At 36.5% G+C, this 23,849-nt stretch overlaps 1 protein-coding gene and 1 non-coding gene across 2 annotated transcripts in view; both read left to right on the top strand.

Moving 5' to 3' along the window:
- COL19A1 (collagen type XIX alpha 1 chain) overlaps window positions 1–23,849 on the top strand; it is a 332,279-nt gene that overhangs the window by 165,723 nt on the left and 142,707 nt on the right. Inside the window, exon 15 of the mRNA XM_072965486.1 lies at window positions 7,357–7,410. Within this exon, the coding sequence (XP_072821587.1) occupies window positions 7,357–7,410 (54 nt within the window). The remainder of the gene's footprint in view (window positions 1–7,356; window positions 7,411–23,849) is intronic.
- TRNAV-AAC (transfer RNA valine (anticodon AAC)) lies at window positions 669–742 on the top strand. The gene has a single exon. It is a non-coding gene; the product is annotated as a tRNA-Val (tRNA).

Genomic DNA, 23,849 nt, shown 5'->3' with positions numbered 1-23,849 from the left:
AAATTACTTATGACAGATAAATGAAAGTGAATCAAGAATATTTTCCAAATGATATAAGCTTTTAAAATAACTTGATGAGGCCTGTTTTTTACTATTTAGTGGTTTGCATAGATACTTTAATCTCCTCAATTCGTGTTGTTTTCTCAAAAAGTAAGTCCTCAATCCCCATCAGTATAAGGTAAATTAAAGAAAGAAGCTCATATTTCTTCTAACAAAAGGCAAACTCCTCCAAATAGAAGTATAGCATTTATTTTGCAGTCTTACCACATAAGAATTTTAAATAACTTGAATTATTCTGGTATCAAGTGGGATTTGTGGATGAAGAATATAAGTTTCTAAATTGGAATTTCTGTAGCTATGGCAATTAATATTCTCAGTACAGCAGAAATACCAAGAGAAGTCTAAAGAATGAAAAACTTAGCAGTCATTCATCCATTCAGCACCTTCTAAATGCAATCCATTTTGCTAGATAATAACAAAGGGGAGAAAGACTGAGACTATATATAAATTTTGAATGCCTCCTAATACGGGAAAAAAGTCATAGTTGGAGGAAAGTTTATGGGGAGTCCAGATGTCCCATATAGCATTCCAGATTTACAGACTATATGTTCTATTATTTAATGTATAATATTTCTAGTTTTATTGGTTAAATCAATAGTGACTTAAGGGGTGGGATATAGCTCAGTGGTAGAGTACATGCTTAACATGCATGAGGTCCTGGGTTCAATCCCCAGTACCTCCATTAAATAAACAAACAAACAAACAAACCTAACCCCCCCCCCAAAAGTGACTGGAGATATGCTGTTTCAGAACACATATAAGAAAAAAGGAATGTGATTTCTGAGTTCGGAAAAACATAGAAAAAGATTATTATTAAAAAGTATCCCTGCAACCACAAGGAATGATCCTGATTCATTATGTACCACGTCTAAAATGCTGCCAGAGATTTTGAATGAAATTGTTAAGTTTTGAAAGCACTATGAATGACCTCTATTTTTAAATTGTTGAAGGTAAAATAAAATTGTCCATCTAGGACACATAGATTGTCATATTAAGTGAAGTAAGTCAGACAAAGACAAATATCATATGATGTCACTTACGGGTAGAATCTAAAAAAAAGATGATACAAATCTTATTTACAAACCAGAAATAGACTCATGGACATAGAAAACAACCTGTGGTTACCTGGGAGGAAAGGGAGGGAAGAAATAGATTAGGAGTCTGGGATTAACAGACACACACTACTATATATAAAACAGATAAACAAAGACCTATTGTAGCACACAGGGAGCTATATTCAATTTCTTGTAATGAGCTATAATGGAAAAGAATCTGAATATATAGGTATGTATATGTATAACTGAATCTCTTTGCTGTACACATGAAACTAACATTGCAAATCGACTACATTTCAATAAAAAATAGAAAATTTAAAAATTGTCCATCCAATTACAGAATCTGTTTACTGTAACAGCGAATTATTGAAATATTTCTGTCCATACAAATATTTCAGAGTTTTCTTTCTGGTGACAACTCTTCTTCCCTTGTCAGTGTTACTAGAAAGGTTTTAAGGGTTTTTCTGTTTGTTTTTTAGTATATGAAAGAGAAGCTATTGTTCTTTATTTCAAAAATGTCTACTTCTTTGTATTTACTGATAACTGTTTATGATAAAATAAAAGGCTTTTTATATATAACATAGAATTCCTTTTGCGAATAGTTACCCACTGTATGGAAATTCTTTCTTGTGCCCTGATAATTCTGTGAAATAACATGAAACTGGTTGCTCCTTTCATTTATCATCACAAACCTTCTTAAATGCCAGTTCTCAGAACTAATAAGAAAATCACTTTCCATGACTGAACTACGTGTCTATTATATTTTTCTTTATTTGCTTTTTGTTTTGTTCTGATGTTTCCAACTTTAAAAATGTGTTCCCATTGTTCTTATATTAAAAACATTAAATTTTCTATAAAGACATATAAACTTGGTTTTCCATCTAAATTTTATCCTCTATATTTGAAAGCCAGAAAATGCCTAGTGGTATTCTAAGAATTTATGCAGATTCTGCTTAATCTTGTGTTTCAAGTCTATGAAGCATATTCTAAAGCAATAATAATAACACTTAAAATACACTTACTTGCATAACGTTTTTGTTGAAGTGTCTTTTAGGTATCATATGTTCTGCAACATTCCTGGCAACGGATTATAAAGAATACTTTAAAATGAAACTTCCATTTCTTACTTCAGTTCCTTTCTTTGAGAAGTTATGAACATATCTTGCCTTCATTTCACAAACAAAAATGTGTTCAAATACAATTAATCTTCCCTATTAACTCTACCAAACATCTGCTGTATTTGTTAAACACTTCAGAATTTTGCTCTGATCCAGTTAATTGTAAGTAATTTCTCAGTTAAATATTTGCATGGGCTTCCATGATGATAAGCTCTTGCCTGTCTTAAATAATCAGCAGAACGTCCAGAGAGAGCTTTGTGAAATGTGACACACTACAATAGCTATCCACTGGGACTTAAAATGGTTTCGCTGGCTGGGACTATTTTTTGCATAGTTTTATCTTAGCTAAAAGAGGTAACAGACTTACTAATTCCTTTATTGTTGTTGTTAACATTTTTAATGTTAGAATTCTGCTAAAACAAAAAAAGAATGAATGCCTATATAGACGTTTGCAGATATATACATCATAAGTCTTTTAAATACATTCTTAAGTTTCTCTCTTAGAAAAGCAATAAACCATTATGTTTGTGAAGTTTTAGGAATAATCCAATTTAAAGTTATTTTCATAGCAGAGTGAGTTAGATGTTAAACATAGAAAAAATGGATAGGCATTATTTTTTACCAAATTAAATCGAAGAAGAAAAAAACGCACCAATTATACAAATATGCCACCCGCACAAAGATTTAAGATAAGATTCTCTAATGAGAAAAAATGGTATAAACCTGTAAAACATCAAATAGGGATCAAAGATTTAAATAAGATCCATAATAGAGATGATGTGAGAAGCGGTAAATGTTTAATTCTTAAATGAACTGTAAAGCAGTTTTAGATGTCAGAGAATGGAATGATCACTTTAGATGAGAAATACAGACAAGACTAAAGGCCCTCCAATGTGGTACTTAGGTCCAAGTCCAAGTTTTGAAAATAAATATGATTATATGTAGACCAGAAACCTATTTCCTACCCCCACTTCTCAGTATTAGTCTACGCCAGTGTTTTCTTCCTTGTGATCCAATTTTATAAGTATTTATTGAATCTCTTCTATAAGTGTGGTAAATGATAGGGAAAAATGATGCTCTGTCTTCTAGAACTCATAGTCAACTCAAAGGATAATAAAAGTACACACATAATGGCATTTACAAGATCAAATTGAGAAAGAATTGTGGGAAGGATTCTGAGACAAATGCTGAGCTCTTGACCCAAGTTTAAGTAAGCATGATCTTAGGTACATCTATAACTTTCATGGTAAGTGTTAAGTAAATCCATTGTTTGACTTTACTAAATGGGAGGAGTAATGAGCTGGATAGTTGTAAATAATAAACCATCCTCAAATTTAAATTTTTTTATTTTGGGAAAAAATAAGATTTTTCTACAGTTGGTTGACCTGCATTTTACTAATGACAATATCAATATTATTTTTCTTTGTAAATATCAATTAATAATATTCAGTAAAGACAGCTCAAAATATTCTGAATATTAATGCAACATAGCTAGGATTAAAACTTGCTCATGGATAATTCAAATAGTGAATAATCCATTCAGGGTGAAAAGTAATCCCACTTTTTCATCAAATTCTGCACTGAGTCTCAGACTTTGAATCATGACCATCCAGGAGGCACTGGATGGGCTTAATGTGGGCTTAATGTGTGTGAATGTACTATATGTTACCATGTGGACTTTCCACACCAAAGGTTCTCAAATATTTTTAAATCCATTGAATCTATTCCAAATCAAGTTTAATATTTTTGTCTTACGTTTGCTTTTGCTAAATAATTTCTCCAACTAGTAAAGGGAATGGAATTTTGATTATATGTGGCTCAGAATTTATTGTACTCCCTAGATGGATATTTGGCGGGGGGGGGTGTATTTTAGTAACTCAAGTTTAAAAACACTGAAAGAACCTTCAACACTGGATGAAAATCAAAAATGTTATATATAAGTTTGACTATTCATGAAATGATTATAGTTTCCTGAGGGTAAAGGGGAAGATTTTAATCTAGAGCCAAGATTGTGTCAATCTTAAAACTACAACTCCCTGAAATTATGCTGTAGCTAATACTTAGTACATTTGGATTTCAAAATTCGTTTTTCTTATACATGTTAGGAACTTACCACCCTGAGGTTGACCTAATTAGCCAACTCTCCTTGGTTTTATATCATTTGACAGATGTATTTTGTAAAAACAAACATAAATGGTCACTTTTTTCAGTCCCTGGCTTCTACTTCTTCCTAAATCAGTAAAGCATAGGTTCTACATGGCCCTAGAGCATTAAATTGTTCCAAAAATAGATAAAAGAAATGAAAGTAATAAATACATACATTTTATGAGCATTCTGTGGAGAAAACTCAGAAAAATTTGGGGAACACTGAGGGTTGATGATACATGTAGAATGTTTTTGTACTAATGCTTTTTCAAAGTTAGTTACAGCAATTTATACTAAATTGTGATAATTTTAATCAAAGGAAAGCAATCTGAATGAAAAATTAAAATGTGTCTATAGCTTTTTTCTATTCAAAATAAAATTCAATGGTGAAAATATGTGTTACAATATTTGTGAAAATTTAGTTTCTATGAAAAACAAAAAAATGAATATATACATAAAAATTATCGGTCATCACAAGCACATCTAATATTTTACTTTAAAGGCAGCCATAACCTTTAAAGAAAAAGGTCACTTTATATAAATGAATCCTAGTTTTTTAAGTTAGGTAACAAAAGAGTGTTTCTCCTGGAATGGAGGTGTTTGAATCTGTATTACTAGATTTCTCACTTTATTCCAAAGTATTTAAAACATTTAATATATGATAAGTTACTCACACATATTTATAAAACCCTTTGAAAAAGGGTTTACCCTTTTTGCTTTTGTTACTGTGGATTGATTTCCCATTATGAATTTTTTTTTCACTCAGACACTAATAGGCACCTGATGTTGAATAAGACTCAGATTCTACCTGTTGTCCTTAGAGCCTGGTGAATCATTGCTTGAGTAATTATTTGAACAGACTTATGGTAAGTCCTTTAAAGGACGAGTCCACAGCACCCTAAGACTGATGAAACAAGGCATTCACCTCTTCACGTGGAAAATCAGGGAAGGTCAGGGTAGGTTTTCTTGAGATCAATTTGGCTGTGATGTAGAGGATGGAGGGGTCCGTGTCCAGTGTCAACTAGGAAGTTCTCAGAGATGGACAAACAAGAAGGGATGATGGAGCAGAAGGAATGGAGGGAAATCTATTTTGGAGATACATCCACTGGACATGGTGACTAGATGTGAAGGAGAAGTGAGACAGTATGGAGGATGAGTTCTAGGTTTCCGGCAGGAGCACCAGCAGAATGCTGTGTAGTTTACTGAGTTGGGAAGTGCTGGAAGAGGACCCAGTAATAGTGGGAGTGTTCTAAAGGTGGTGTCTGATGTGCTAAATTCAAATGCCGGTGGGAGAGTGAAGTGGGTGTATTAGGAAGGCAGTTGGATGTGTGGATCCACAGCTCAAAGAATCAACTGGGCTGCGAATCTTGGAATCATTGGCCTAGAGAATTCAAAGCCCACAGTCTATGAGATCATGGTGGCGGAATGAGGACTGGGAAGAAAACGGATCTAGCCAACACCCCCCCCCATTGAAAGTTGACTAGAGAAGGAGGAAGCAGGAGAAGAGACTAAGAAGAAGCTTTCAGAGAGGTGACAATGAACAACAAATGCTGAAGACTTTAAAAACCAGCAGTGTCTGATGCTTAGTAACAGATTCTTTTAATAGGTAAATGTAGGGTCTCCATTTTTTTACCTAAGGTCTTTTCCATCAAATGATTAAATAAATTCAATAAATGACCACTCCATGTAAAAAAATAAGGAACAAAAGAAAAAAAAACCCAGAAGTACCATCATTTTGATTTTCATGCTGAGTGAGAATTCCTGCGTAGTAGTAACTATCTGTGAGAATTAGTAGACTTGACTTCCGTGTTAACAACACCTGGGATTTCCTGGGCCTTTTGCATAATTGGTAAAAAAAATACTTATTTTTTTCCTACCACTTGACAGTGTTATGGAAAAGTGTTAAATAATATCTATGATACTAAAAATTAAATATACATAGAAACAACTTAAATGTCCAGCAACAGAAGAATGGATAAAGAAGTTATGGTCTATATATACAATGGAACACTACTCAGACATAAAAAAGAATAAAATAATGCTATTTGCAGCAACATGGGTGGACCGGGAGATCATCATTCTAAGTGAAGTAGACCAGAAAGAAAGAAAAATAGCATATAATATCAATTATGTGTGGAATCTTAAAAATAAAAAAGACACAAATGAACTTATTTACAAAACAGAAACAGACTCACAGACATAGAAAATAAACTTAGGGTTACCAGGGGGAAGGGGAATGGGAAGGGATAAAATGGGAGTTTGAGATTTGCAGATACTAACTACTATATATAAAATAGATAAATAACAAGTTTATACTGTTTAGCACAGGGGACCATATTCAGTATCTTATAGTAGCCTACAATGTAAAAGAATATGAAAAGGAATATATGTATACATGCATGACTGAAGCACTGTGCTGTACACCAGATACTGACACAACACTGTAAACTGACTATACTTCAATAAAAAATTAAAGCAACAAAAAAAAGAAAAAAAAAGAAAAATTAAATGTTATGAATAGACACATGTTGAAGTCAATGTCATGACCATGTGTTTTCTTAGAGTAAATTTGCAAACCTACTCCCAACCAAAAATGTTGCGTGTATAGAGTTTATGAAGAGGCATTTTTTTTCTGCTTATAAATTTGATTACCATTCATTGAAGGCAGTTTGATAAAATGTGGTTCCAATCATATGGAAGTCTTCACTGGGAGTAAACACTGGGCCTCACACCTGGTTTGGAATTGCTTTTTTTTTTTTCTCTCTCTCTCTCTCTTTTGGTATTAACTACAAAGATAAACCAGTCAAAGAGCGATAATTCATCATCATTAATATATTACATAGTCTAACCTCAGAAGAGCTCAAAACACTTTAAAAGTTTTGTATAATCACTAAAGTAGGCATTCATTTTCACAGCACTCTTTGAGAGGCAGGTGTACTTGAAACAATCTATTAATAGTTGTCTTTTTTCTCTCGTAGGGTTCCCTGGGGATACAAGGCCCCCAAGGTCCACCTGGAAAAGAGGGTCAGAGGGTAAGTAAACTCAGAGCAACTGGCAAGTGTTGCTAGCTCAGGGGTTACTTATTTCTGAACACTTAGAAAAATAAGACCAAAATACAGCAAGCAGATGGGTGTAAGGAGAGTATCAACTATCTGAAGTCTGAAATTTGAGATTTGAGATTTTGACAGGGCTTTTTACAGTCCAGAAGACTCTATGTGTTTTCCAGATTGGCAGCACAAATGTAGAGATATAGTTTGGGTGAAATGAATTAACTGTAATTTGATCTGGAGCACAGTGGTTGTGGATTTTGGAGCTTTTGAGTTAAGCTGATCTTTGCAGAGTTAAGTTTGATGAGCATCTTTATGGAGTTCTAGCTTGCTGATGAATCCTGTAAAGACTGTGGATAACAGCTACACTCTTTAGCCAAATTAAATTATTGACGGTAGTGACTTTTTGGTCACTTTTACCACCTTTGAGATAAAATATGGAGGACATGAATAAATTGTACTTACCATGGGAGTGTAACCATCACCTTCTAGTGAGATTAGTCTTACTGACTCCCAGTAGAAGGAACCCTTGAGGTGACGGTTGGTCAGCTCTGCATGATCACTTTCTGCAGTGGCCTCCCCCCCATTTTTGTGGCTAATCATTATTAATCATTTCAAATCATGTTAAAGTCTTGAAACATGTTACATGTGCTATCTCACATGAGTAGTAGTATTAACATTTGTTACCTTATAAATGAGAATAGTGTGACTCACCGTGTGTTGGTGACTTGCCTAAAGTCATAGAACTAATAAGAAGTCAAGCCAAGACTGGAAACTGGGGCTTCTGATCTTGTTTTCTCTTTTACTGTCCCAGGATATTAACCCTGTATCTCTTTATTAGTCATTTTTACTTATTCTTCCCAGTTCTACTCTCTGGTAAATAAGGCTGTTGCCTCAAATATATTAGAGCTCTAATATTTGAGGATCAATGGGATATTTTACCAAGAAATCTTGTATCAGGTTAGTAAAATCCTTATTTTCTTAGCTCTTTCTCATATCTGGATTCCTGACTGTCTAATATGCTGGTAGTCTTTCTCAGAAAACACTTATGGGCCTTCTGGAGGTGTCAGGAGTGGAATAGAATGTGTGCGGTGGTATTTAGGGCAGAGTTGAATGTGCCACGTATGCCCTGTACCATAGACCACATGCTTCTATTGAAGTTTAAGATTTAATCAATGCTTCTGTGAATGGTGTCACACTTTGTTTTTCCTAACTCCTTCCACTAGGACAGCTCTGTTTTTATTTTTTCTTTAATTTTTTGGTGTTACAATTAACATTTGATTTGGGAAAAATGGACTGAATAAAAAAAGTCTAAGTTTGCTCAGTTAAAAAAATTCTATGCCCAGTTTTAATTCCCAAGGTCTTTTTCAGTGAACACAAAAGGGTTTAATACATTTTGACGGCTAAGAAAATAAAAGGAAAAATTTGGTGAATAATGGCTAACATCTACGGGCTACTTACAATGTGCTAAATGATTCATATTTGTTATTTCATTTATTTCCCACAATGGCTCTGTCAGTTTGGTTCTACTCTATTCCTCACAGAGAAATTGAGGTTGTTCAGCAACTTGGATAGAACACATTGCTAGTAAGTGGAACTGTGCTGGTATTTTAAAATTATTTACAAAATCGTATTTGGGTTCTACTCTCAACACCAACATATATGTTTGTAGTTTCCCCTTTATGTCTCTAGCCCCACTCTATCAAAGAGTTCGCTAATCCACCTGACCAAATAGTCTCAGGAAAGAAACAGAAAATTACTTTGTGCTTTGAGGCTACCTTAAGCATTTAACCCATTGAGGGCAGAGGACCAGATGAAATGATCTTGTTAATTTCCAAGCTTCTTTTCCTTTTTTCTCATAGTAGTGGCCAAGATGTCCCTTGTATCCAGGACCATGTTTCTGAATTAATTTCTGACTTTAGCATCCAGGGAGCATTTTCCTTCTAGTAACTACCCCTTACTGGAAACTGAGTGGTAAATTATACTCCCTAGTTAATATCCAAAATATATAAACATGCAACTCAACAACAACAACAACAACAAAAATACAATAATTTAATTTTAAAATGAGCAAAGGACTTGAATAGACATTTCTCAAAAGACATAAAAATGGTCAACAGGTATATGAAAAGATGCTCAGTGTAGCTAATCCTCAAGGAAATGAAAACCAAAGCCATAGTGATATATAACCTCACACCTGCTAACATGGCTACATTTTATGAGAAAGACAAGAGATTACAAGGCAAGGATGTGGGAAAAAGGGAACCTGTGTGCACTGTTGGTGGGAATGCAAGTTGGTGCAACCACTATGGAGAAAGACTGGAAGTTCCTCCAAGAAAAGTAGCAATAGAACTACCTTATGACCCAGCAATCTCACTTCTGGGGATCTATCTAAAGAAGTGAAATTAGTATTTCAAAGAGATAATGCATACTCCCATGATATAGAAACAACTTAAACATTTATTGACAGATAAATGGATAAAGAAAATGTGATTACACACACATGCACTCACACACACACACACACACACACACAAATGGAACATTATTCACCCTTAGTAAAGAAGGAAATCTTACCATTTGTGATAATACGGATGAATCTGGAAGACATTATGCTAAATGAAGTAAGTCAGACACAGAAAGACAAGTGGTGCATATTCTCAGTTATATGTGGAATCTAAAAATGTAAAATTCATAGAAACAAAGAGTGGAGTGGTGGTTACCAGAGGCTGGGGGGAGAGAGAAGTAAGGGGAAATGCTGGCCAAAGGGTACAAAGTTTTAGTTATACAAGATGAGTAAGTTCTGAGGATCTAATGTAAAACAATGAGACTATAATTAACATTGTGTTGCAAACTCGAAACTGGCTACAAAGGTAGATCTTAAGTATTTTCACCACACAGGTGTGAGGTGATAGATGTGTTAATTAGCTTGATTTTGGTGACTATTTCACAATGTATATAAGATCAAGTTGTATACCTTAAACATATACAATTTTAACTCAGTAAAGTAGAAAAATAATAATTATAATGATCATAGTAAACAAGTTTTTAATTTTAATTCCAGAAATACCCTTAAACTCCCTAGATGGTTTCATCATTTTTTTTTAGTGGAATGTGCTCTACCACTGAGCTATAACCTCCCCACTCTGTATGTGGTTTGAGATGGAAATTATGAAGCTGGGTGAAGTTAGGCAGTGTGTCTAAATTCTTCCTGTGACAGAGCATTTTCTTTTCAATTATGTATTAAGACCATTTAACATGATCTCTCTTAATATATTTTTAAGTATAGGATGAAACTGTACTTTTGGCTTGTACTGACATGTGGTCAATTCAATGCTCCTCCTCCGTTACTTTAATTAAAACATCTTCCAAGCCAGATCATCACCCACCCTGCAATTGTACAGGTGCCTTTTTGAATCACAGAGGAGGAACTGATCCTTGTTATTGTTAAACATCTTCTGGATTTGTTTCTAATACCATTCTATTGGGGTTTTTTTCCCCAGTGAGATAGCTCCTAACTTTACATCACCTTAAATTTTGATAAGCCTACCCTCTGAGGCTTCATTCAAGTCATTAATAAATCCTGAACAGAACAGAGCCTGACAACTCTATGTAAACAGCAGCAAAGCTGCCATCTTGTCTACCATTGATATTCATGTGGCGTGACAGTCAAGTCGTGGACAAATACATCTGAACGCTACCTCCTTGCCACCCACATTTCTTAATTTGGCTTGTAAGATAATTATAAGAGTCTTTGTCAGAGCAGCTAACATGAAAAATATTCAAATGAGGCTCTTTAAAGCTAATAATGCTTCAAATTGAAATTGTAGTCTAGCGAAGCCTACATTTCAGAAGACAGTGGATTAAAGAATAAATTAACCTTATGTATTCCTCATGACAATTATGGAGGAATGTATTCAAATTGTAAAGTTCAACCACTATATTATGTAAATTTGCTCCATTTATAAATATGTATAGTCCAGATAATTTTATATTGCTTTTATTTTATCTTCTGTAAAGAGTGACACAGCACCAGAGACTAAAGAATGTTATAGCATTTTGTAGGTAATGTTAGGCAAGGTTTGTCATGATTACTACTGCTCTTTCACAAATGCTATATTTAGAGAGGGAAGTATTTAGCTCAGGTATTACTAATGTTATCCACATTTACAAGTGAGTATTTCCAAATATATTCAGTGATTTATTCTGCTTTTTAAGTTACTTGAAAGAGAAGCAAATTTAAGAAGTGAGCAGTCTCATTGGAAGTTTGGGATTAGCAGACACAAACTACTACATACAGAATAGATAAACAGCAAGGACCTACTGTATAGCACAGAGAACTATATCCAGTAGACAACAGAATAGAGTTTCCAGATGCATGGAGCATTCAACAGCATTAAAATTTGGAACAAAGTAGGGGGAGAGATACTGGATAAAAGAATTGAGGTGACTGGAATTGTGGCCAGCTGAGAAAGAAGTTGTAGTTGAACACATGGGAGAGCACTGGAAACAAAACCTACAAGAAAAGATGTGAGGGAATTAGGGGGTGAAGTGTGAGAAGGGAGAGGCAGAAATGGGGGATCTGGTGGAGAAATGAGCACAGGAGCTGGGTGGAAGCCCAGAACCTGCCATCTTGGTGAAAAGTAGAATATTTCAGGCAACTGAGCATGTTCATAGAAGTTCACACGAAACATCTCAAAAGAACTGGCGTTTATAAAAATCCCCTCTGAGATGTAGATTTCATATAGGATTTCCTAATATTCCTAATAATATCTCCCCAAACACAAACAAATAATTATTAGTTTAATGTAATCTTGGATTTCTCCTTTATAGTCACATTAAGTGCATGTCTGAACAATCTCAAGATGCAGATGAAACTCCCAGGGCCTTTTTTTAAAGTTACTCTAGATCTCTGAAAGAACATTTATTGGTGAATGAGCTAGTCACTTCCCCAAACAGAAGTTTGTTTGGTTGGATCAGGATGGCCCCACACTCTTGCATTCTTTGCTGCTGGACCCTAGTTGATCCCATATAGAAATTCTATGTTGTAAATGCCTTGCAAGTTGCCCTCTGTCTTGCTCTCAGATATGCTTCTCTGCCTGTGTCTGGCCTCTTTTTCATTTCATTTTTATTCCCTCCAGGCGGCCACCCCCTTAATTGCCTACTTCCACCATTGTAGTATGGTCTGAAGTCAGGGAGTGTGACACCTCCAGCTTTGTTCTTTTCCCTCGAGGTTACTTTGGCAATTCAGGTCTTTCGTGGTTCCATATAAATTTTAGAATTATTTAGTCTGGTTCCATGAATACTGTCATAGGTGTTTTGATAGGAATTACATCACATCTGTAGATTGTGAGTAGCATGGACATTTTAGCAATATTAATTCTTCCAATTCAAGAACATGAGATATATTTCCTTTTTTTGTATTATCTTTGATTTCCTTTGTTAATATTTTATAGGTTTTAGTGTATAGGTCTTTCACTTACTTGGTTAAGTTTATTCCTAGAAGTTTTATTCATTTTGATGTGATTTTAAACAGGATTGTTTTCTTGCTTTCTCTTTCTGATAGCTCATTATTAGTGTATAGAAAAGCAACAGAATCTTGTGTCCTACAGCTTTACTGAATTCATTTATTAGTTCTAATATTTTTGGAAGAGACTTTTAAGGTTTTGTATGTGTAGTATCATGTCATCTGCAAATAGTAGCTGCTTTACTTCTTTCCTTCCAATTTGGATGCCTTTTATTTCTTTTTCTTTTTGATTGCTGTGGCTAGGACTTCCTATATTATGGTAAATAGAAGTGGTGAGGGTGGAAATCCTTGTCTTGTTCCTGATTTTAGAAAAAAAAAAGCTTTCAGCTTTTCACCATTGAGTATGATGTTAGCTGTGGGTTTGTCATAAATGGCCTTTACTATGTTGAGATATGTTTCCTGTATACCAACTTTGATGAGGAGCATTTTTATCATGAATGATGTTGAATTTTGTAAATTTTTTTGTGTCTATTGAGATTATCATGTGACTTTTATTTTTCCTTTTTTAATGTGGTGTATCACATCAATTGATTTGTGGATGTTGAACCATCCTTGCATAGCTAGAACAAATCCCACTTGATTGCCGTGTATGATCTTTTTTATATGTTGCTGAATTTGATTTGCTAATATTTTGTTGAGGATATTGGCATCTATATTAATCCATGATATTGGCTCGTAATTTTCTTTCTTTGTAGTGTCTTTAACTAGTTTTGGTAACAGGGTAATGGTGGTTTCATAGAATGAATTTGGAAGTGCTTCATCCTCCTATGTTTGGAATAGGTTTAAAATAATAGGTATTAGCTCTTCTTTATGTGTTTGGTAGAATTTCCCTATGAAGCCCCTACCCCTGGACTTTTGTTTGCTGGGAGTTTTTTTTTTATTACAAGTTTATTTTTACTACTATTGATCAGTCTGTTCAGATTGTGTATTTCTTCCTGATTCAGGCTTGGCAGGTTGTATGTTTCTAGAAATTGGCTCATATCTTTTAGGTTGTCCAATTAGTTGTCATGTAACTGTAGTATTCTCTTATGATTTTTTTGTATCTCTGGGGTAATGGTTATTATTTCACCTTTTTCATTTTTTGTTTTGTTTATTTGGGCCCTCTGTCTCCTTGATGAACCTGGCTAAAGGTTTATCATTTTTTTTTATCTTCTAAAAAGCAAACTCTTGGCTTCACTGATCTTTTCTATTGTTTTATTGGCCTCTATTTTATTTATTTCCTCTCTGATCTTTATTATTTCCTTCTGTCTGCTGACTTTTAATTTTGTTTGTTCTTTTTCTAATTCCTTATATAGTAGATTGTTTGTTTATCTGAAATTTTTTCTTGTGTCTTGAAGTAGGCCTTTATCACTATAAACTCCCTTCTTTTTTTTTTTTTTTTTTTTTTAGCGAACGAGCCTGGCTGAGAGCCAGTCACCTTTATTGACGGACATAAACTTCCTTCTTATAACTGCTTTTGCTGTATCCCAGGGATTTTGGAAAACAGTGCTTTTATTTTCATTGGTCTTGTAATTTCTGATTTCTTATTTGATTTCTCCCTTGACCCATTGGTTTTTTAGTACCATGTTGTTTAGTCTCTAAGTATTTGTGCTTTTCCCATTTTTCTTCCTTTAATTGATTTCCAGTTTCATACCATTGAGGTTAGAAAAAATGCTTAATACAGTTTCTATCCTCTTAAATTTGCTAACATTTGTGACCTAGTGTATTATCTGTCCTGGAGAACATCCATGTACACTTGAAAAGAATGTGTATTCTGTTGTTTTTGGATGAAATGTCCTGTACATATTTATTGAATCCAATTGGTCAGTTGAAAACCACTGTTGCCTTATTGATTTTCTGTCAGGATGACCTGTCCATTGATGTAAGTGGGATTTTAAAATCCCCTACTAGTTAGTATTGTATTATTGTCAATTTCTCCCTTTATGTCTGTTAATATTTACTTTAAATATTTAGGTGCTCCTGTATTGGGTGCATATTTGTTAACAAGTGTTATATCCTCTTCTTTTACCGATCCCTTTATCATTATATAATGCTCTTCTTTGTCTTTTGCTATAGATTTTGTTTTCAAGTCTATTTTTTCTGATTTGAGTATTGCTATCCCCATTCTTGTTGGTTCCATTTACATGAAATACCTTTTTCCATCCCCTCACTTTCAGTCTGTCTGTGTCTCTAGCTCTGAAGTAAAGTAGCTATAGATGGGTCTTGTTTTTAAATCCAGTCACCCTATGTCTTTTGACTAGAACATTTAGTCCATTGACATTTAAAGTGATTAATGATAGGTATGTACTTATTGCTGTTTTACATTTGTTTTCTGGTTGTTTTTGTAGTTCTTCTCTGCTCTTTGCTTCTTCTTTTAGTTTCTTCCCTATGGTTTGATGACTTTCTTTAGTGGTATGCTTCTATTCCTTTCTGAAAAGGAGTATCTATTGCAAGTTTCTGATTTGTGATTACCATGGGGTTCATATATGTTGACCTATAATTATATCTATTTGTTTCAAACAGGGAGTCCTTTAAGTTTGGTCACATTCGAAAAGATCTACATTTTTTATTCCCATCCCCCATATTTTGTGTTTTGGATGTCATATTTTACATCTTCAACTTTATTCTTTTACTAATTATTGTAGTTATATTTAACAGGTTTTTTCTTTTAATCTTCATACTAGCTTATTTAAGTAGTTGATCCTCAGCCTTTATTAAATATTTGCCTTTACTAGTGGGATTTTTCTTTTTCTAGAAATTCTTACTTCTTGTTATAGCCTTGTTTTTCCACTTAGAGAAGACCCTTTAACATTTCTTTTAGGGTTGGTTTAATATTGATGAGCTCTTTTATCTGAGGTGTTTTTTATCTCTCCTTCAATTCTAAATGATAATCTTGCTAGGTAAAGTATCCTAGGTTGCAGGTTTCCCCCGTCAGCACTTTGAATATATCATGACACTCCTTTCTGGCCTGCAAAGTTTCTGCAGAAAAATCACTTGATAGGTGTATGGAGGTTCCCTTGTATATGACTCTTTGTTTTTCTCTTGCTGCCTTTGGAATTTTAATTGTGATATGTCTTGGTGTGAGTCTGTTTGGGTTCATCCTGTCTATGATGTTCTGTGTTTCCTGTACCTGGATATCTGTTCCCTTCTTCATGTTTGGGAATTTTTCAGCCATAACTTCATTAAATATATTTTTGAAGACTTTTTCTGTCTTCTCCTTCTGGGACCCCTGTAATGCAAATGTTGGTAAGCTGCTGTTGTCGCATAAATCTCTCTGTTACCATTTTGTTGTTGTTATTTTTCGTTTTGCTGTTCTGGTTGGGTGATTTCCATTATTCTATCTTCTAGATCACTTATGCCTTCTGTATCACTAAGTCTGCTGTTCATTGCTTCTAGAGTGTTTTTCATTCTAGGTATTGTATTTTTCAGTTCAACTAGTTATCTTTTATATTTTGTAGTTTCTTGTTAAAATTCTCACTGTGTTATTATTATTTTCTATTATTTTTTCAAATTCTGTTAGCATTTTTATTACTAATGCTTTGAATTCTTTATCTGGTAAATTATTTCTGTTTCATTACTTATTTTTTAGGGGTTTTCTCTTACTGTTTCAATTGAGATGAATTGTTCTGTATCTTACTTTGCTTAACTTTCACTGTCTCTATGAAATTAGGTGAACAATTACCTATCCTGGTCTTGAAGTGGTGTCCTTATGTGGGAACATCCCTGTACAGTCTGTGTGTGCCCAGTGGCTTTGGTAGGAGAGCTGGATTTGATGTGGACACATATTATGGCTTTCTTCAGAATGTACTGGCAGCTATTATCTTGATTGGAGGTGGGGCTCTAGATGGAGGTGCTAGAGCTGGATCCAGCTGTGAGGCTGAGCTTCCCCTCTGTTCAGTGGTCATCACTGCCTTTTCAGGGGTTTGATCAGATCCCACACTGCTAGAGTAGTAGCCCTGAGGGTCAGGTCTGAGCTGGCGACATTCTCTTCAAGTGTGTGCTCTCCCCACTCCCAGCACCAGCACCCTCGCCCCAGAGAGGAGCAGTGCTGGGGCAAGAGGGGCTAGAGTGAGCACTTGGCATCAGTCACACATGGGCTGTGGTGGACCTTCTGAGATCAGAAATCAGGACTGCTTCAGATGTGCTGCCCATTTAAGCACAGGGAATGGCTGCCTCCACCTTTCAGATACCAGCTTGGCTCTGAGCTGCTTCTGTGTCACATTGCTGAACCTTGCCCCAGCGTGGGTCAGCTCATGAAGCAAGTGGGGCTACAGCATGCACTCTGCTCAGGTTGGGTGTGCATGCCGAGAAGTCATTGGCAACTGGCCAGCCACCAATGCAGTTTTCAATCCACCATCTCCTCCCCACTTCAGGTGCAAGCAAGCATGTGCACGCTGCTCCTGAGCACAGTCTAGGCCTCCCACAGCCCTCCTATTAGGAACAGGGGCCTCCAACCAGACAAGTGGGCTCCTCTTCCCTGTGTCAGAACCCAGAGGCATCCAACCTCTGACTCAATCCACCCCCTCCCCAGGGAGGGTCTCTACCATATAGTCTCCCTTTTCCTCTGAGTCCCTTCCCAGGTGCACAGATCCCAACATCAATTTGCTTCCCTCGTTTTATTCCCTATTTCCAAGATTAAGTGAGAAATCAGTATAGAAATACGAATTATAGTCCTCTCTTTGGCATATGATACATTTCTTGAAGCAAAAACAGCATTCAGTAATCTGCATGTTGACTTCCTGTGCCTGTTCTAACTGATGAGGTCCCAAGCAGCATGTGATTGACTATTAAGCATGTGGCTTTACCATCAACTGTTTCACATAATAAATGTGATTTAATATTTGTGACATTTCTTAATAGAATTTTGGAGTTCTTGCCAGTTATACATTCCTCAAAATAGAGAATCAGAATTTCAGAGAATTTTGGAAAAAATTTTAAAGAATGATGTTGATCTGCTTTCTCTGAAAATTTGTACTTCACAATTTTCTCCTAGTAGCTTGCCACCCAGGTGCTCTTGCTCACTCTAGCTTGGTGTCCCGCTACACTGCCTCAAATATAGTTGCTCAAGCAATGGAGTAAAACAGGAAGGAAGAAAAGAGGCTAATATATGTTGATGTCAATGACGAATGTCCCCAAGAGATTAGTTGTGTAGCTGGGATAAAAGTCTTCCACTTTGCCCCACACTCTGATGGGTAAGAAAGATAGAACAAAGGAACAAGATGTGGGGAGACAATTTTTAGTTCAGTCTAATCAGATTCAGAGGAAAAGGACTCCCAGTAAGGATGTAACCCTGTCTGTGAGAGCAGGCCACCCACCCCTTAGATAACATGAAATATCACAGCTAGTTAATGGCAGTGTGCCGTTGGTCCACTGCGGTGAACGTCACTCTAATTAGTGAGTCTGTGCAGTGCACTTGAAGGAAAAGACACAAAGCACCCTGGGAAGGCTGTAAAAAGAAAAGGAGATTGTAACCAGCAGTTTTGTCTGATAATACTTATATAGATCATTAAACCACAACGAGCTTGTTACCGAGTCCAAACTCATTCTGCTTGCCAATAAATCAGAGGACAAGGTGTTGGGGTAAGGAGTAATGACTTTATGTGAAAGCCAGAAGACTGAGATGAGGGAGCTAATGTCCTGGAGAACCATCTTCCCCAAGTCTGAATTCAGGCTCCTTTAATACTAAAAAGGGGAGGGGGTGTGGTTGGTTGTTGCAAACTTCTTGGTGTCGGAATCCTTTGTTCTTACAGCTGTCCACGTAGGTCAGGTCATGGCGCCCCTGTAAACCCCCAACAAGATAAATGTTATTTTCTGTTCTGCAACTTCTTCTCTCTATAGGAATGGAAAAGTTTATACCCTTAAAGGTGAGGGCCCTGAGAATGGGCTGTCCTGTCTATTTCAGGCTCTAGGCAACATTCTTTTACAAAGATCAGAACCAGAATGACTAAGCCCAGGAAACAGAGCCCAGGATTAGGGCCAAAGGAATAGATCGAATATGGAGTCAGATTTGTTCTTCCTACTACAAGCTGAGTTTCTTCTTCATTTAAACGAAGGGTCAAATGACGCTATTTGCATTGTAGCAGCATAGCTTTACAAGCTATCTCTGTCATTGGGTTAGTAAAGAGGGAAGGTTTCATATTTCCCAAATAGGATCCTGACTCTGAATGGCTTATTTAGTTATGTGAATAGACCCACGAGCTGGTCTCTGCTTGGAAGAGTCACCATCTCACAGGGACTCCTTCAAACTGGAGGCCCTCAGAGCCAGAGGCCCGGAGAGGCTGGGAGCCTCTTCAGATGAATGGGCCTGGGGGGTGAGCCCATTTCAGGGACATCAAATGTCACATTTTGGAGCTGAAAGGAAGCTGTAGTGTCATTCCAGTACACCAAATAAGGGAAACGAGGTTCAGAAATATTTTGCAGTTCTCCAAAGCCTCAGGACTTCTAATCTCCCTAGCTATTCTGTACACTAAGAAGCACCCACTGTCTGTTTTGTGGTCCCATGCCCAAATCTACATTTGCATATTGAGAATTTAAGCCAAGCCACTTTATTTTTGTCAATAAAGCCACACATTATGAGGGACAAATGTAGATAGGTGCAGGTGGTCCTTTTGTGGTCTCCATTCATTGTGAGGAGTGCACACACTGTCCCCACACCCTGCTCATCCTGCACCAAGAGTTAGAAACCAGCACTGCCTGGTCTGTGGGGACCTGGGATGGGGGTCAGAGCTGCTCTTTTTCCAGCTGTAGGATTAGATTAATTTGTGACTTCAGGCAAATCACTCAAGATTCTAACCTAATCTCGATTTATCTGTCTCAACACAATTTAGTCCTCAGGTGTATTAAAGGATTAAGCCAGGAGCACTTCAAATGCACTCTGGTGACTGGAAAAGTCTTGTAAATATTACCTGCTTAGCCACAGAAACATTCAAAGAGCAAGGAAAGGAGAAGGCACTTTCTGCCAGGATGCTGACATCTCCTATCCCTGCATCAGTATCTTTATTCAGAACATCACACTGACTGCATCTGTAGCTACTTGGTACATTTACCATTGGAAATGTCAAGTAAAAGGCATTTATCCATTTGAGACATGGTGAACATATATGGCCAAAACCAAGATTAATCACAAGTTATTAATCAATTTGGGAAATATAAACTTATACATTTTTAGAAATGCAAAACATTTGGAACATGAAACATTTTTATGGCCTAATGACTTGAAAGCCAGCAAATCATGTTTCTAATAAATAATACAAGGCCTTGACTTTGAAAAATTCCATAGTATTTTGAGTGACCTAAGGTGATAGTGCAGAATGCTCAAAGCAAGTTTAACTTTCAAGCACTTTAGTTTTTTTGTTTTTTTGAAGAATGCTGTTATTTCAATTCTCAAGGGAGAGCAGTGCTATGCTAAAATAAATGTAATACAGTTCTAAGTTAAAATTTTCTCTTTTACAGGATGTAAGTACACTATACAGTACTCACTTCTGAGTCTCTTGGAATAATTGTATTCAGTTCTTGAATTCTGCAGAAATTGCTTAGAACCTGCTTTTCCTCCTTTTCCTTAAAAACCAGTAAATTTTTCATTGGATTTTTTTCATGAATTGTTATCAATACATTTGACATGTGCAATATCTTCAGCAAAAATATATACATAGATGTATGTGTGTGTATATGTGGGTGTAGTCATTGTACTTCTCAAACTCATAACTGTATACAGCATATGCTGTGTCTACCATATTGTGTTCTTTGTATTTGTGGCTCTAAAACCACTAAATAGTGCACACCGTGCACACTAGCAAGGACTGTTATTTGTATTTGATTGTCAGAGATGGTAACAGTGTGTTTATGGGACAACAAAAAAGAATATCTAAAAATATATTTAATGCCTTGAGTGAATGTAAAATTTGATAATATAAACACATATAACTTATACACATTCAATAACATATTTTATTTAATAATAATTAATAATAATGTCTTAAGAAAATTAACCTTAAAAAAAGAAATGAAAAGAGTTAAATACCATTGAAGGAAACCAAAACATCTATGCTTTTCTGCCATACTGAAGGCTGTTGCTTCAGCTCTCCACTGGCCGTGTATTTCCACAACATCCCAAACCTTTTACAGAAACATTTCAATAGCATGCATTTAAGCTGTGTTTAGATTTAAATTAAATATTTCCATTGTGCTCTTATTTGATTGAGTTCATAGTTCATGTTTATCTTCAGAAGAATTTGGGGGTCTTATAAATTCAATCCAACCAAAATCTGTGCACTGAGATAAAATGACAAGAGATAATTAATGGAAAGTAGGGAAAAGATGAAAATAAGTGAAGACACCTATATTGAGGGAAGCAACTACATTTGAACCAAAACCTTCTCTCTGAGAGCCTATTTTTTAAATAGTTCTTTTTAATTAAAAAAAAATTTAATGGAGGTACTGGGTATTGAACCTAAGACCTCCTGCATGCTATGCATGCACTCTACAGCTGAGCTAACCCTCCCCTGCTGCCCAGAGAGCCCATTTATTATTCAAGGAACACTTGAGTGCCTGTTGTATGAGGTACCATGGACGTTGGCTTAGGTCAGGTGTCCCTAAAAGCAGAATCTAAAATGGGATTCCTGTGCATGTGATTCTCAGAAGAAACCTACAAGAGAGTGAGGGAGGCAGGAAAAGGAAGAGGAAGGATGCAGACAAAGGCCTGGCTTCAGCAGTCTAGACTCAGCCTTATCCCACAAGGCTCTCTGGAGCACCACAGAATTTATCCTACCCTGGGGTTGGGGGCTGTGCTCTGGTACCCGCCTACCACACTGGATGGGGGAGGGACAGTAACTTCTCACGTGTCGCCAGGCAGGTCAGGTCCTGCAGACGGAAGCAAACCTCTGGGAAGGTGCAGGCAGAAGCTATCAGCAGCCAATACCCATGGCAGCTGAGCACCCAGCCTGGCACTAACAGCATCTGTACCAGAGATAGAATAGAACACCTTCACGTCACCAATGCAGAATCCTCAATGGCTTTCAAGCAGAAGTGAAAAGGTGATGAAAATTTTGATAATAGTGACCTTACCACAAAAGAGAGAGACAGAGATGAGACACAGCATGTGCGCGTGTGTGTGTGTTTTATATGGAAGCAGATGATAGAACTATTCTTTTAGTCTAATCAATAGTAGTAAAAGGCTAACCTCAGGTCATGCTTATAAAAACAAAGTGAAATGACCAGATAGACGGGGCAGACCTCAAGGGGACAGAACAAGCAGAAAGACAAGGCAGTGGATTTAGGCATCAGAAGTGATCACTGAAGTATCAGGTCTGAGATGGTGGTAGACCAAAGTAGAAAACGCTGGAGGAAAATCTTTTGGAAATGAGCCAGTTTGAAGCATAAAACAAGGGAGCTGTTGAAAGGTTTTGAAAATGGAAATGCACTAGTCCCTTAAAACCTGGGGCAAGGTCATAAGAAAAAGAACAGAATTTCCTGTTAGGAAGTCATTAATTTATGGGTGACATTTGAAGCCATCAGAGTGGGTAGGATGACCAAGAAAGAGACTGTAGAAAGAAAAGAACTGAGGGTAGACCTTGAAATTCAGGTCAGCCTATAGGTAAGAGTGGGTGAGGAGGTAAATATGAGAGATGAGAGATGAGGTGAAAAATGAGATAGTTAGAAGTGCAGAGAAGTAGAATTAGAGAAAAGTTTTGAAGTGTGGGGAGATGGTCAGCTCCGTGCTTCAGAGGCATCAGAGAGGAGGGAAAAACCACTGATGGTCTTGGAGGAGGCTGGTCTCTAAGAGTGTCTGTGCTGTGCAGAGGTGGACGTGCATTTCATGGGACTTGAGAGTATAGCAGGTATTGAGAAAATCAGGGGGCTGCTGTCTGAAAGAAGAAAGCACAACATAGAAGTTGTGCATTCCGCTTTTTTCAGGGATCCTACTGAGGACTAAAGGCTGGCAGATAGCCTCTCAGATAGCTCTAAGAGACTGTTCCAAAGAAGTAAGAGCAGAGCCAGGATATACAGGAGTCTTTGATGGAAAAAAAAGAAAAAAAAAAAAAGAAACCACGTAGTTGAACATGAAACGATTACTGCTAACCACAAAAATAGACATCTCAAGTTAATGATTTTAGCACTTTTCTATGTACTAGATGTAAAATCTGGGCTCATTGAAATTATTCCTTAGATATACATTTTAACTATCTAGGGCCAGCGTCCAGCACAGAATGCTTCCTGTCATTCTCCATCCTGAATTCCCCGTACCCCTCACGGTGCACTGTTGAGGGTGGGGGTGGCTACAGTGGTTGATGGCTTGATGGCGGGCAACATGTGTTGTTTATTGGACTAGCAGGTGGCATTCTTTGTCCTCAGGATTATGGACTACTCTTTTCAAAAGCTGAAGTATAAAGAGAGATTGCCTAAGATGGCATTTGGAGAGGTTGAGGAAAATATATTTTTTTAATTTAGTATCTTTGCAAATTAAGGCAAAGAAGTCAATGAATAAAGAGAAACTGAAGTTGCAAGCAACATAGATTATTATTTATAATAATAAATAGTCCAGCAGCACCAGAGGAGGTTGGAAGATAAGGCACAAGATGAGGACATATAGGAAGAGAGGAGGGGCATAGATGCTTAATTTCCCGTCAAAGTCGGAATCAAGGCATGATGTGTCTTCTGCAGAAAGGATTTTCAGTGTAGATATAATTTCATAAGACTTGTGCTGTATATAAAAGGCACCGGTCTCCGGATTGTTCATCCTTTTCAGGCCAGTGAAGTTCAGAGCCACTGCTTTCTTTCCCCATGAACAGCAAGTCCAATTCAGTCCAGTAAAAGCAGAGAGAAATACAGAAGTCAGGAAGCCAAACTAAAAATAAAAGGGTGGGGGGAACAGGGTATTGGTCAAAGAAAAGATCTATTGTAATTTCAGAGTTTTGCTGAA

This window comes from Vicugna pacos, chromosome 8 (genome assembly GCF_048564905.1).
Source record: "Vicugna pacos chromosome 8, VicPac4, whole genome shotgun sequence".
NCBI lineage: Eukaryota > Metazoa > Chordata > Mammalia > Artiodactyla > Camelidae > Vicugna > Vicugna pacos.
This window is presented reverse-complemented; position numbering and strand designations above follow the sequence as displayed.